General features: G+C 37.4%; 1 protein-coding gene across 11 annotated transcripts in view; it reads left to right on the forward strand.

Annotated features, from left to right (window-relative positions):
• The window catches only part of SYT1 (synaptotagmin 1), a 354401-nt gene that overhangs the window by 300752 nt on the left and 39021 nt on the right, over positions 1–14628 (forward strand). For all 11 annotated transcript variants that reach the window (XM_085537503.1, XM_085537506.1, XM_085537549.1 and 8 more), the window contains one exon: positions 2140–2257. In XM_085537503.1, the coding sequence (XP_085393629.1) occupies positions 2140–2257 (118 nt within the window). The remainder of the gene's footprint in view (positions 1–2139; positions 2258–14628) is intronic.

Raw genomic sequence — 14628 nt, forward strand, 5'->3', positions numbered from 1 at the left:
ACAAATATCTTTAAAATTATATTAAAAAAACACATACACACACACAAACCAGCTTAGGACTAAAAAAACACATGGCAGCAAAGCAAAATGGAAAATGTTGAAATGCAAAAAATAAATTGAATAAAAATAAAGAAATGCAGTTATTACAGATTTTAGTGACAGCCAAAAAAACGTACGACATTTAAGCAGGTACCTATGGTTTCTCTTCAAGTCATTCACTGGAATGAGCCCATCATTTGTGGTTGTTTCCTATAGCTTTCTGGTGATCTACAGAGAACTGTTTACATGATGCTGGCTTCTTCTCTATGCTTCATGCAGCTAAAATTACTTTAAAAGAGGCTAAAAATGCATTAAATACTCTCATAAGAATACTCTCCTGTGTAGACAATTGGACAATTGCAGCATTTCCACAAAACACGACCTGATTATAGATGGAGAAAAGCCAGTGAGAGGTGATGGTCTTCCTGGTAATAACTGTTTGTAAAATACCTCCTCTGGACTCCACTCAGGCATTCAGCTTGGGAAAAAAAAAAAACAATCCTTATACACTTCTAACAAATGTTAATAGCTTTAACACATGCCAGTCTCAAAACAAATGCAGAAGTACCAAAAGAAAACAAAACAAAACAAAACAAAAAAAAAACCCTTAAAGGACCCATTAGAAAGATAGCATTAATTTAAAAAATTCTTCCTAAATAGATGCTCCAATATTGTGTCAGTTGCAAAGTACATTTTAGAGGAATGCAGCCAACACACTGCCCAGTGAATCTGGGGGTGAAGGCAGAGCCCTTCTGTGTCAGTTGATACATGAGCAGAAAGGTGTCTGAGATGTTGGGGCTAAGATGAGCTTTCAGATATCAGTCTTACTCAGAGGCTAATGAATCAGCAAGGCTAATTTAAACCAAGTCTACCATGTAATAGAACAGGAATGCAGAGAACACAAGGTGGCTGGGTGAGCTGTGATCATGATAACACAAATCAATAAGCAATTGATTTCTTCCATTCCGAACAAGCTGCAAGTGATAGATCAACTTCACCGTTAGCCCAGCCAACAGTGCTCCCCAAACAGAATGTCAGAGGAGCAGAAGCATGCTTTGCTATCACCCCATCACTGCATGCTCAGTTAGAGCAGATTTCAAAGCTGAAATCTGTATTTCCAGGATAAGAATATGAGTTGAAATTTATAGCAGCCTGTGAAGACAGACAGGAATAGTGAGTCCTTTCATAAAAATGTAGTTCATGTGGTGAAAGACATCTTGGGTTATTTCAGGTATGAGTTAAAAATGTACATTTTTTTTTTATATCAGGATCTTTTCTTTTGAGTAATATCATAACATCACTGTGCCCCTCCTCAGCCACATCAGGGTGTCTTCCCAACATCCTCATTCGAGTTTGAAGAGTCATGATCTAATTCACTGTTCCTCATGCAGAAACTGTGTCTTATCCTTCATCGTTCATGCTGCTTTGATTTTGGAATCCTTCCCAATCATAAGACATCCTTTTTGAGGCAGTGGGCTACCATAACAACACCAGTATTCAAGATGTGGGCATGTGTATCTGACAGTATTTAATGGGTGATACATACATTTAACATCATGAGCTGTTTTGTTCTACTCCATCTGATTGTTTCCTAATTACACACAACTCTGTGTTTGTTCTCTGTGCTTTCTCACCATGGTGATCATTGAGCTGTTTTTTTTCCAGGGAACAATCTATTACAATTGCTAGGTCTCATTCCCAACTTGCAATAATCAGTTCAGAATCCATCACTTTATAGGTATCGCATTAAGTTTCTAAAAATTAAAAGGAATAATAACTACATCATGCTGAAAAGTTTTTAAGATGTAAGATTGCAGTCCTTCAGCAAGAATGGCATGAGCAGATTTTTGTATACCCAAGGAAGTCTTCTCAGAAAGACCTATGCACCTTTTTGACATGGGAGATAAACTTTGAAGTATAGCAGATAATCTCACATGCATTCTTCAGTTGCAGATATTTATTCAAACCTTGAATGTTCTATTTTACAACGGGAGTTTGAAACATAATCCTGTTTATTTTCTGTGGGGTTTTCAGAATTAGATTTTTAAAGATTCAAAATGATTTATGAAGAATAACACTATGCCTTGTTTGCTTTCACAGCAAGAAAAGCTGGGTGATATCTGCTTCTCCCTCCGTTACGTGCCTACTGCCGGCAAGCTGACTGTTGTCATTCTGGAGGCAAAGAACCTGAAGAAGATGGATGTCGGTGGTCTGTCAGGTACATGCATGAATGTAGAATTTTTCAGGATCGTAAGGCAGAAAAACAACTCATTTTCCATTGGAGAGCTCTTTGATGAGAGAGTAAGGGCTCTTGTTCACTGTCTGAAAAATGCATTTTGTGTTTTCTGAAACTTAGGGCATGACTGAGTATATCAAAACTCATTCTAGCTTAAAAAGAGAAATTTCACTATACAAAGCATTCCAGTCCAAGACAATGTCTGAAAAGTTAAGCAGAAAATAATGGTCTCTATAATTTCTTTTTCTCCTGTTACCTGGAGATAAATATGGACTATTCAGACAAGAAGGAAAAAAAAGAAAAAAAAAAAAAAATAAAATCCTGACTACTACTCCTATTGTCTGTTTAATCTCATAAAATATGAACATTTCCCTACAGTGTTCCTGATAATGCATAATAGGCAAACTCAACACAGGTCACTGCAGACTATTGGTTGAGGTGCTAGGATAATTGTTTCTGCATTTGAAGGGCTTAGGTGTTATTGCTCCCTTGAGCAGATTTGGTAGTATTCTGCATTAATATGTACAGCAGCAGTCACAGTGACAGTCTTGCACTTCTGAGAGTCAGTGAGGTTGGTACCTCCCACCTACAGATGGTCCTTGCAGCCTTTCCTCATCACAGGGCCACACAGGCAGTGAGTGGCATGATGTATGCCATCCCCAAAGGAGGCTGCCGTCAGCTCAGGGCACTGGGGCTGTATCCTGGGTCCCACTGAAGCTCTGTACAGGATTCTGCTCTCCACTGTGTCTGGAATTCTTGGACACAGATTACTGCCTGAATTGCCAATTAGCTGAGATTAAATTAAATAACAAGATGCTTCATGAGGAGTGGTCTTTAGAGGCGAAGCTTATTTTATGTACCTTCTGTTAAAAAGACACGGTTTTTACAGACAGTTGAGAATGAGGATACTTCTGTCACAGCTCTAGAACTGAACACTTTTACAGCTGTGATTAACACGCAGCTGATGTACTTGTTCATCTTGAAGTAGCAAGTGACGTACGAAGTGTTTGGCTTTCATTTTCTTGTAGTCTTAGCACAAGGTAAGAGGTATATCTAAAGTATATATAGGAATAGGGGCCTGCTCACAGTAAGCCTGTTGGTTTTATTTACCACCTTTGATAAACAGTAACACGAGGGCCTACACAAAGTGAAAGGAGATGAGGTCTCTTACAGGTTACCTTTCTTTTATTTTTCTTGCTTCTGAAGTCTTCTGCTGTACAGCAATAGACATCATGAAGACATGAAAATATTGTTGCAGTTGTTACCTGAATCAAATCTAACATTTGAACACACCAGTACTTGTTTCTTTAATGCTTACACTGAACCAATTAAAGTTCTGAAGCACTTTTCTGAATGTTTCCTAATGAAAAATTACATCTTCATAGCGTGGAAATGTGATTTCTTTATTTTTTACTCTGGAGATCTAACAGTCCAAGCATATATATTCTTTTCCAAAATTTGAAGGAAGTGTGATGGGTAATGGCTACAAAACTCATAAGAAAAGAAAGGATCAGGGGAGGTACTAATGAACTGGAAATTTTCTACAAACTTCTGGTGAAAAGCATAACTCATTGTGTTGGAAATAACCATGAGGAAATGATTGTGCTAAATGCTAAAGTGCCAAAACAGAGTAAAGGACATACAAATGCACTTCTGGGGAATTACAGGTTTTGTTCTCCTTTGTAGGGCCATACCACACTTGAAACACTGTGTTCCCTCAGAGACAAACAAACCCAATGGGATACTGTGGTTGTAATAGGAATTCAGAAGTCCCTGACAGTGATAAACAGCAGCTAGTATGGCATTCCTGAGGCAGTAATTATAAATGGCTTAAAATGGATCCAGTATCTTTCATTAGGGAATTTATCTTTTGAATAAATTATGCAGAAATAACTTTTAAAATCCAGCTGAGATTCTGTTGTCATTATTCACGCTAAATAATACCTGCTTTCAGAGTGTGGTGCTGTTAAGTGCTAGTGAAGGTGACAGGGTTTTATCTCAATTAGGGAACACTTTCCCCATACTTTGTTATTTTCTCTAGACACTAAAATTGCTTTTCGTTTTGCAAAACTGAAAGTTTTACATTGCAGTGGAGGTGGGAAAACGCTAACAATCAAATGTTATCTCAGTCTGAATGCTACTTATATGCTCAACAGCACTTACTGTCACCAAAGGAAGACCATTAGCAAGAGGGGAAAATTATGTAGGTGTCACAGATGGAAAAAAATAAATTAGAACTTTGACAGAAATCGCCAAAAAGTCTCTCATTTTTTAGCTTAGCATGTTTAGAGTTCAGGTTCCTTTCTGTTATTCTCTCTTGTTTTGGAGAATATACTGGAAAAGCAGAAAACAGGCAATTGGAAATGGCCCCTCTTTCTCTTGCATGTAGCGTTTTTGCCTCTAAGTGGAGTTTATCCGCATTTCATGAAGGAGGAACAAGGCCCTGGTTTCCGCAGGAGGTCTGCCAAGCATTCACAGCAAACAGCAGGCAGCTCTGCAGTTTTCTTCTGGCTGCTGCCCTGAGCATCTTGAATATTACTTCTTCTACTGAATATCTGCTTTGCTCTTCAGTGATGGGGAAAACTTTAGCAATTATATATCTGTTGTCCCAATACAAAGAGCAAATCAGCCACTGTGGCTCAGCAGTCTTCTGAACTTGAATTTGTCTAACATTGGAGTGCGTCCATAACTCTGGTGAATTGTATTTTAAAATATGCTTGATTTTCTACATATTTATTTATACTGTCTAGAAATAGAGCACAGTTAATAAAGTACCTATATTGTGTATAAAACAAAGTAGCTTTCTTAGCATTGCTCAGCTGGTGATACTTTAATGCCACTAGTCAATCTACCTGTCCCATTAAATGGTTACTACAGTTGCAAAGTCTTTATCTCCAACATTTTGAACTTTCCCATAAATTTTATAGTCAGTCAAAAGCCAGGCATAAATTACTTCAAACAGACTATAAAAGACAACAAACTAATCATCAACTTTATTAGACTCCTTCTAACAAAGCCAGATCACCCATCTGAGCAATAAACTCTGAGGTCTTAAACTTAATTGCAACATCAGGGTGTGGCTAATGCAAACCTTGGCTTAAGCACTGGAACTGTTCAGCCTGAGTTCATCAAGTCTCTGCAACAAGTAGAAATTAATACTTCTGGTGAGCAAGGGCCTCTGGCAAACAATTATGCATGTTTTAAAACTGCGTTTTAATTATTTAAATTATATTCAAATGTATTTTTAATGAATCTGACATCTGGCAGGTGAAATGTAGGAATGTTAACTATGAAGAGATCGTTTATATTTGTCTGAATTTGTTAAACTGGGGTTATGTGGAATTACAGGCATACTTGACCCCAAATGTCTAAGAGACCTAGAAGCTCCTGTCTTTATGAAAATCAAGTGAACTTAGACTGTCAAGTCACTGTGTTTGGTTTTTTAGTTGCCTTTAGATGATTTAGAAGATTTTAAAGCCAACTTGTGGTTTAATCTCTCCAAAAAGCCCATTAAGACATCGTCCAACTAATTCCTCGAGAAGGACACAATGCAGCTCATCAGTGCCTTTCAGTTTACAAGGGCTGTCTATGACCTATGATGCATTATTCAGGTTTACATTCTCTTCTGCTCCAGAAAGAAAAGAAATTATCTGCAGTTCCCCTGTGAGATATTCATTTAAATCAGTGGTAGTGATTTCAGTTACTAATTTAAATAAGCATAAAGCTTTTATCTGAAGTCATTTTAATCTTGTGTTATATTTGTTGGTTTTTTTTCTTATTTTCTAAAGAAAAAGGTGCTGGTTAAACCCTTAGCACATCTGACTAGCAGATAAATGCAGTAAACACAGTGCTTTTTATTACACAGAAGGATTCCCAATACCAACACATATTTATGTAGGCAGTTCTGTAGATTTCAGCGTGTTTAGCTGTAGCTGGCATTTATGTTCATTTTTGTTCCTGAGACAAAATAAAAGCTTTCAGTTCAGTTTCCAGCAGCTTTCCTTGCTTTGACTGAGCCAATCTTTGAAATAAATTACCTGAGACGAGTGCTGGCACCTGAACAGACTGTTGTTATGTCTGTTTTGCTACCCAGGCCCTTTGGTTTAAATGCCTTTTCTCAAGAAGTTCAGGGTCTATGTATTAATGACCAAAAACATTTTATTTCTAAGAAGTATCATTACTTAGTAGCTGATAATAATTTCAAGCTTTAACACAGCTTATCTTGGTTTTGGGATTCATTTTAACAAGGTTCTTTTTTTCTTAAAAACTTTGAAATATATGGCATTTTTGTCTTATCTGTTATTTTAGTATGCTTAGATTTTAGTCATTCTAGATACCAGGAATGTATCCTGTTATGAAGCTTTTTCCTTCCCTTATCTTCTTTGCCCTGCTGCCTCTCACCATCCCCAAGGTCAGACACAGGTTACTGATGGAGACAAGGAACCAACTAGAAAAGTCTCAGCTACCACTTAAGAATTGTCATAGCACGGTTCACAGATTATAGAAACCCCTAACCTGTATCCATTTATGCCAAATTAATGTTTAGGAAGAAATGCAAAGGCCGTGATTGGATCAGTGTGATCTTCCTTCTGCAGGAAGCTGCAGATAGAGACGCAGCAGAAAAAGCAGCTCGTAATCCAGTCCATCATGTGTGAAAGCTAATCTCAATATTTATGAGCTATAAATAGAAAATACATAGCACCTCTTTGTATCTGTCACGGAAATATTATAAATCAGAACCATCTCAGGAGACCAAATGGTACTACATCAGAATAAAGCTGGGTTTCTACATCTATACATTTGTTTTAAATACTACATTCAAATTCAAAAGGATTTGAATGTCTTATAGAAGATTTGAAAAATAAAAATATTGTTTAGAGACCGGTTCTTTGAAGACAGAGTGAAGGCTCATGAATTATGCAGGCAGAGCATTCACTTTAATAACTTCATTAAAACATAAGAAAGCTTAAAAGCCATCTAACACAAATGTAATATTGTGGGTAGAGAAATACTCTATTAGTGCCATGGCATTTCTATAATCCATATTGTAACGTGATTCTGTGAGTATTAGGGAAGAGGAAAAGAATGTTAATAAAAGACAACAATAAAAAAAAACAAACACCATCACAATGGCTGCATTTGCAGCTAGCCTAATCCCAAAGAATCCAGCAGAGATCAGTACCAACAAGCATGTTATGATGTCTACTTACAGTGGGGATTTCTATAGCACCTCTACTAGAATACTGTAACTGGCAGAACTTCCAGCAGTAGACGGCTGCAGCAATACATCTCTCTAACACTTGCAAAACAGTCACACAGCATTACAGTAAATTCCCTTAGGGTTTCAACAGTGGGAAAAGTATCAGTCTCTGTCATATTAGACTCTTTCTCTCCTACACAGAGTGACATTCCTGTTGGTGACATCTTCCATAGGTCTGAGCAGCAGCAGGGGCAAGGGGTCTTGTCTAAAATGGTTCTCTTTCAGTGGGTTAATAAAGTCTTGGGGAGTTGTTTCTTCTAATTGCAACTCAGACCTTTGATATCAAATTGCCTGAAGTGATGAGCTGAAGAAGGTAGTTCCAATATCAAAAGACAGTAAAAATTACAACATCTCCATCATAGAAGATGTGTTAATGGATACATTAATGGATAAATTAACTCCCATATTTCAGTGCATTTTGCAGGTTCTTATAAAGAATGTGCTAATTAATTGTCCATTTTGGAGCAAGTACACAATTTCCACTGAATCATTTGCTACAGGCTATTTCACACAATAATACATTGTATTAGATGAACCATCAACTGCAGCAGTTCCTACAAAGAAGCAACATCAAATTGTTCACCTCCTTTTTTCCTTTTATGTCTCAAATGAAGAAGAAGAGATTGTGCTAGCTGATTATCACTGAAGCTGTACCAAACCTCTAGGCACTGCTCTGAAGAGCCGTAGTAATCTTAGGACAAACGCCATGCCACAAAAGTGCCTGGGTTCAGAAGGTGTTTAAACAGCTTCTTCGTCTGAGAAAGGAAAGAAAGCTTATTGTATGTGTACATCTCCTTAATCATTCACCCTGACCAAAGGTACAGGAGATCAGCACCCAGCTGTGAGGACTGTCAGTCACTGGGCAGAATTTTCTAGCACTGCTATTGATTCTCTTCCCCCAGTCCTTGAAACAGAAAGACTGAGATCTTCTTACTCTTTTGTTAGAATACCCACATCTAAATGATGCATTGTGTGTGTGCTTCTTTCTGGTTATAGTATGTTTGTATTTGCTTATGCAGTCTCAGAGCAGATGTGAAAATGTGTTAATTACTTATACAAAAATAAGATGGTTAATACTTCAGGTTTGCAGACTCTACAAGAATTCCATAGCAATATGAGCGCTGTAAAATAGATGTAGGAATAGTGTAGATGGATTCAGGCATCCTTGGGGAAATTAGCCAGTTCTCTTACAAGTAAGTTTAATTTATTTTTACTCTCTGAAAATGGCAGCCTATTTCTTTTTTTAATGGATTAGAAGAAAAAAATTAAAAGATGAAGTCAAAAAGAAAAAGCCCTTTATCTCTGTCAATGCAGTTTAGATGAGTACTTAAATGTTCACAGGAAGTGGGAAGAATATGATTGATGGGGATTCTTTTTTAGAACTATATAAGATCATACAGGTTTGTGTGAGCCATACATTCTCACTGAATTTTCTATGATTTTCTGAAGAAAAAGACAACTTTGCAAATATATTTATGTATTGCATAAATACACATGCATTTTTTTGTTTGATTAATCCCATGCAGGCAAGAAAGACATTTAGTTTTTGCTAGGCCCCCATGGTGGTTACTTCCTATATGCCTTCTGATTCAGTTTCTGAAGTGTAGCTCCTTTGTGTGTGCATCTTGACAGAAAGAAACATTTCAAAGATTAGGTCCCAATCCTGAATTATGACTGATGTGAGCAGAGATTACATACTGAGAAGAGAGCTGTATTTCTTCTCTGGTACACTGTGCTGGAAATACATCAGTGAAGACAGAGAAAGTGTTTACATTAATGCAGTGAGAGAGAGGAAAAATAGTGTTTCTGCTTCTTTGTCAGTATCCTTAAATACATGTATGCTTTATCTGTGCTGGTTTTTCAGATCTGCTCACACATTTGCTAAATGAAGCTCTTCACTGGCAGCAACGAGATGTCACTTCAACAAAAATGAAAAAGAATTTTTGCCATTTCCAAAATTCAGTTTCCAGAAGCTTCCTAACAGGAGGCAGAAGTCAAGTTCTGCCATTTCTTCTATTGAGACAAACTCCCCCAAAAGTTCCCATTATCCTTCTCTAGGTAACAGATAAATATAGCCTTGTTGCTGACTGATATTGACGTGCCAATGTTCAGTTTTTCTCATCTTTCATGCACCTCAGGAGAGTCAAATGAATCTCAATTCTTTCCAAAACTTTTATCCTCCACTTTCATTCTATGACCCTAGTGGTAAGGTAGAAAACCAACATTTGGGGCTTTCTCCAGCCTGCCAGCACAGACGACCCCTCTGTCTTAGAGTTAGCAGTCAGAGAACTTTGACTACCTTCTGACAAGGTGGAAAACTGAAGACTAGAAATTCTATTTCCCCCCAGCTCTACTCCCCTCAGCTCTGTAAAGATATCTCTATGTGGTGGAGGGTGGAATATATCTGGGTTTAATTCCTAGCTACTGTTGTGCTTTTATTTATTAGCTGTTGAAGTCAGCACAGCAAGTGTTTTTGTCTTCACAAGGATCTTCTGTATGACGATAAAGAGCTCTTTACATCTTATTTGGGAATTAAAAAAAAATTTAAAAAAAATGGAAGAACAATTGATCTTTTCAGGCATATTATTGTAAAGTGCATTTATCTCTTCCGTAAAACTTTCACGTGTATTGAAGAGGAAGACAAGGCTGGGTATGAGTGAACTATCTACACAATTCAGTTTGTTTAGGACAGCTGAAGTGCTAGACAACTGTTTTGCAAGGCTACAGGTGAGAGGAATCTGAGGAATCTCTCAACAATATCTAGTTTTTCAGCTAAAATCTGTTTCTTCTACATTATAGAAATGTTGTTGAATAAGATTGCTGCTTCTCTCAGCTGATGCATGTCACTGATGCAATGCAATAGTAAAACATGCAATATGGAGGGAACATCTCCTGACATTTTGTAGTCATTAGCCCAGGAATTTTAGCTCATAGGAGGAAATAAGGATTTTTTTTCTATTGATTGTTATGCTTCGTTTTTGCTGTCTTCCAGAAGAATATGCAATTGCTCATTACGTACTTGAATTCTTTTTGTTTCTAGCAAGCTGTTCAAGTTCACAGATATTTTTTACTGTCTATAAATCAAAATAATTTATGTGCAGAGTTTTCTTGTGGCATCCCATCACTTTAGATATTAATGTAATAAATGAATAGTAAAATATAGAGTGCTTATTAAGGAAGGACACAAATAGATCACATAGAATCTGTCTAGTATGTATGTCAACAGATATAAACTTGTTTACTTGACTGTAAAATTCAGATGTTATCTAACACAGCTGACCAATGCCCGGTCAATAATATCTAGATTTTTTTCTTGCAAAACATGCCTAAAAGGAAATCTGTCATAAGAAATCCCACCCACTGGAAAGCTGAGTGGTTTTTTACTTGTGAATGTAGAATGGAGGATTTATTTGTAAGCTGTGTACTGTGAGCTTTGTCAAAGCATAACATCTCTCAGATCTAAGTTTGTCCAAAAACAAGTATCAATACAGATACATATTTAAATATATTCATGATATACTAGTAATTTCTATCTTTTAAATAATGTCGCACAAGGATTTCAGGACCCAAAGATAATCTCTGCAGCTCAACAGCATCTCTGTAGGAATTACTTCATGTCAGAGAAATAAGGGTTTTGTTTAATCTCTGCTATCAAGCCTACTTTGTGGTGCCATTTTTTCTTCTGATTCCTGGTGGTATCATAGACCACTTCATATGTATGGGTCTATGGGTTAAATCCACCTTTCCAATGAAAAGAATATGATAATGTCCCCATCTAGCCCTACAGAGAAAGCATCTTAATTTCTGTTTGAGTCTCTCCAGAAGTCTGTGCAATACAGCTGGCTCCAGTGCCTTTATCATTATCATATTGCTGTGGGGAGCTGTGTTTCTGCAGCAAGTTCCAGGAAGCTGTTGGAGTACTCAGCTATATCAGTTGTTTCCCATCAGCAAGCTATCACATGCTTGTCAACATTTGAAGGATGCTAAAAGTGTTGATTATGCAAGACGATGGGTTTTTTAAGTTCAGAAGCCCTAGCTATGTGGGATGTGAAGAAATGCTTATGTAACTATCTGACAGCATCAGCAAGTCTTGCACTGCAGATTGTTTCAGCTGGTTGGCAGCTAAGTTAATTCAGGCTGCTCCCTCATGGCTAAAAAATAGAGGAGAATGTTTAATTAAAAAGAAACTGCACGATACTTAAGCAAGTATTTGGGATTTCAGTCTGGAAGGCAAGGCCAGGTAGGGGGTGGATAAAGTTTTTTCTGGAAGAGGTTTCTTGCTGTTTTCATTCAGAGTCACTTTCACTGGGTTTAGGCAAGATTAAAGGGTATCAGATCATGTTCCTCCACTGGCAATGGGAGTTGAGGACTGGCTCAGACATTCCTGGAGACCATCCACAATACACTATTGCTGAAGGACATCTACTTCAGGAAGCTACTGCCTGGCTTCGAGTCAGAAAACGTCACTTGGCAAGAACAATCTTTCTATCAGCAGCTCTGCTCGTTCTTTGAGTCTGGTAGTAACTACAGAAGAGCAAGTCAGTGATTTCCTAAACTGACAAGTTCTTTCACCTTAAGTAATCAAAAAACAAACCCAAGTGTGGGACAGATGTTGCTTTTGTCTAATCAGAACTTGAATTGCTTCTTTTTGATCAGGGTATGGATTCCTCTCAGCAAAATGGAGCAGTCAAAGAGAATCCATCCCAAAGCACTGCCAATCATTTTTATTTTATAAATGAAGATCATTCAGACAAGCATATCTTCCACATCCAGCAGTGCATACTTTTCTTTATGCAGCTAATATGTCTAATCTGATATCTATAAAATGGCAGTTACAGCAGTCTTTAGGAATTATTGCCCTCAACGATTGCCCTCAAAGATTCCACGAGGTAGGAGGGTACAAGGACTTCACAGCTTTTCAAATTTAAGTTTTGCACTAATGGAATGTTCTGTGGCATTAAGAGTTGGCTACAACCCAAGGCCAATCCTCTAGTAATTTAAAATATAGTTCTGTGAGCACAGGAATTATAGGGCATGATTTCATTTAAATTTCGGAGTGTGACTGGTTATTCTGATGTCTAAAAGAATACATGCTTCAACTGAATCTTTTGTCCAGTCTGAACATCCATAATATCTTTCACACATGTATTTTCTGGAACTTAATAAGAGGTCAGACCATGCTGCAGCTTTCACCTCATGGAGGGGTACTTAGTAAGCTTTCTCTATTCTACCTGCCTGCCTACATTCACACAGTAGGAATTTAATATCCTTTCAAGGCCTGTGAGCCTATCAAGTTTGATTGACACTGGCCAATATACTAAAAGGGTATGGAAAGAGAGCAGTCAATCATCAGTCTGGTACATGTACACAGGGAGGACAGGATGATCATCTATGCTGTGTTTCCTTGGGAGCACAAAGCAACAAACACGCAAACAAGTACTTTGTTTTGCTGCAGATTCACAACCATGCTCTGGCAATTTGTGTTTAAATCTATTCTCATTTTCTTGCAGTGAGTCTGTTTCTCTATTTGGATAATGGAAATTAATACTTTTATTAAAACTGTATGTATCTGCTCCAAATCATTCCATTACTTCCTCTCTAGTTTTAGTTGCTTTCTGTGTGTAGGAGACCCCAAATCTGAATAACCTAAATCATACACTGATTTTGGAAAACATTTCAGCTCTGTTGGCTGCTGGCTTCATATTTCAGCACAAAACACAGTCCCTAAGCATTCCATCACTGTGAATTTGCATACAGGTTTGCTTTCTGCAGAGCATTCACAGGATAAGCACTTTGACTTTTCTTGTTTACATTCTGTTTGCCGCATTTTCCCTTTGTTTACAATTCTAGCGCATTTGAATCCTGATAGGTTAAATGGAAGACTCACATCATCCACAGTGCTGCTGTCTGACCTACCCAGCGCACACATCTTGCTTTTAGAAAAGCCCAGTCATTTTCACGAGCATTTTGAGGTACATTCAGATCTGTTTTGGCATTTGTCCAACCCTGCACAATATCAAGCGGGGGACACCCTGTCTGAAAGAACAGATTGTTAGTTCAATTATATTCCTGAAATCAAGTTAAATTTCCATGAAATCTGCTTCAAATGCAAAGAACCCTAGGGGAATGTAATTTTTCTTTTGTTTGCTTGACTTACATTATAGCAGTCCGACATAGTAAACGGGATTCTTTGTATAAGAATGTGTTGCGTTAGCAATTTATGGCTGTTATGTGTTTTAGAAGAGTGAAACGTGAATTGGTAGTACTGCCATCTGTAGACAGCAGAGGGCTATTGTACTCACAGCATGATGAGAAAAGTGGGGGAGCTTGGACTTCTTGTCTAATTTTTTTCTAATAATGTTGTATTAAACCTAAAAGAATATAGAAAAACTCCAGGTTTCTTATCAGTATGTTTAAATTTTATGTCACTGGCCTGTATGTCTCAAGCATGACACTGTAATTCCTTCAGTATCTTTGTGTTGGCCTTGGTTGGAATCACAGTGTCAAGACCATAACTGATTTCAGTAGACTGATAAGTATATTTTCTCAGTCAGTATTATTCCTGGTACACCAAAAAGAATCGTAGTCTTACTGCAATACATATCATTTCAGTCCAGTTTGTGGTAAAAGGACAGATGGTGCCATTTTTCTGGCAGAGATCCAAACATCCATATGCTACAATAGTGTTCTGTATTAATTCCAATGCTGTTTCATTGAAAGACATCATTCTGGTCATATGCAAAACTTTCATGCTTGATTTTACATTTTGCCTTTGCTTTTCTCTGTTAATTTTTATTTATTCTCAAAAGTACAAAAGCCATCTTTCTCCATCTGTCAGTGTAATCCTTCCATATATAGTAAATGTTTATTTTCCTCATTGCATGTCAAATTGCATACAAATTTTAAGAAGACTGGCAGAAACACGGATTCTGCCATTCCAGATCAAACCAATAAGATACATTCACAAATTGCCCTACTGATTTTGATCAGGTGAAGTTTCTGTTTTATCACTGACATACGTTGTTTTGTATAAACACATAAGTGACCACAGGATTCATAAAGGTGTGAACTGTTGCTGGACTATTCTTTGTTA

This window comes from Coturnix japonica, chromosome 1 (genome assembly GCF_054131305.1).
Source record: "Coturnix japonica strain WE chromosome 1, WE-NBRP24, whole genome shotgun sequence".
Classification (NCBI taxonomy): Eukaryota; Metazoa; Chordata; class Aves; order Galliformes; family Phasianidae; genus Coturnix; species Coturnix japonica.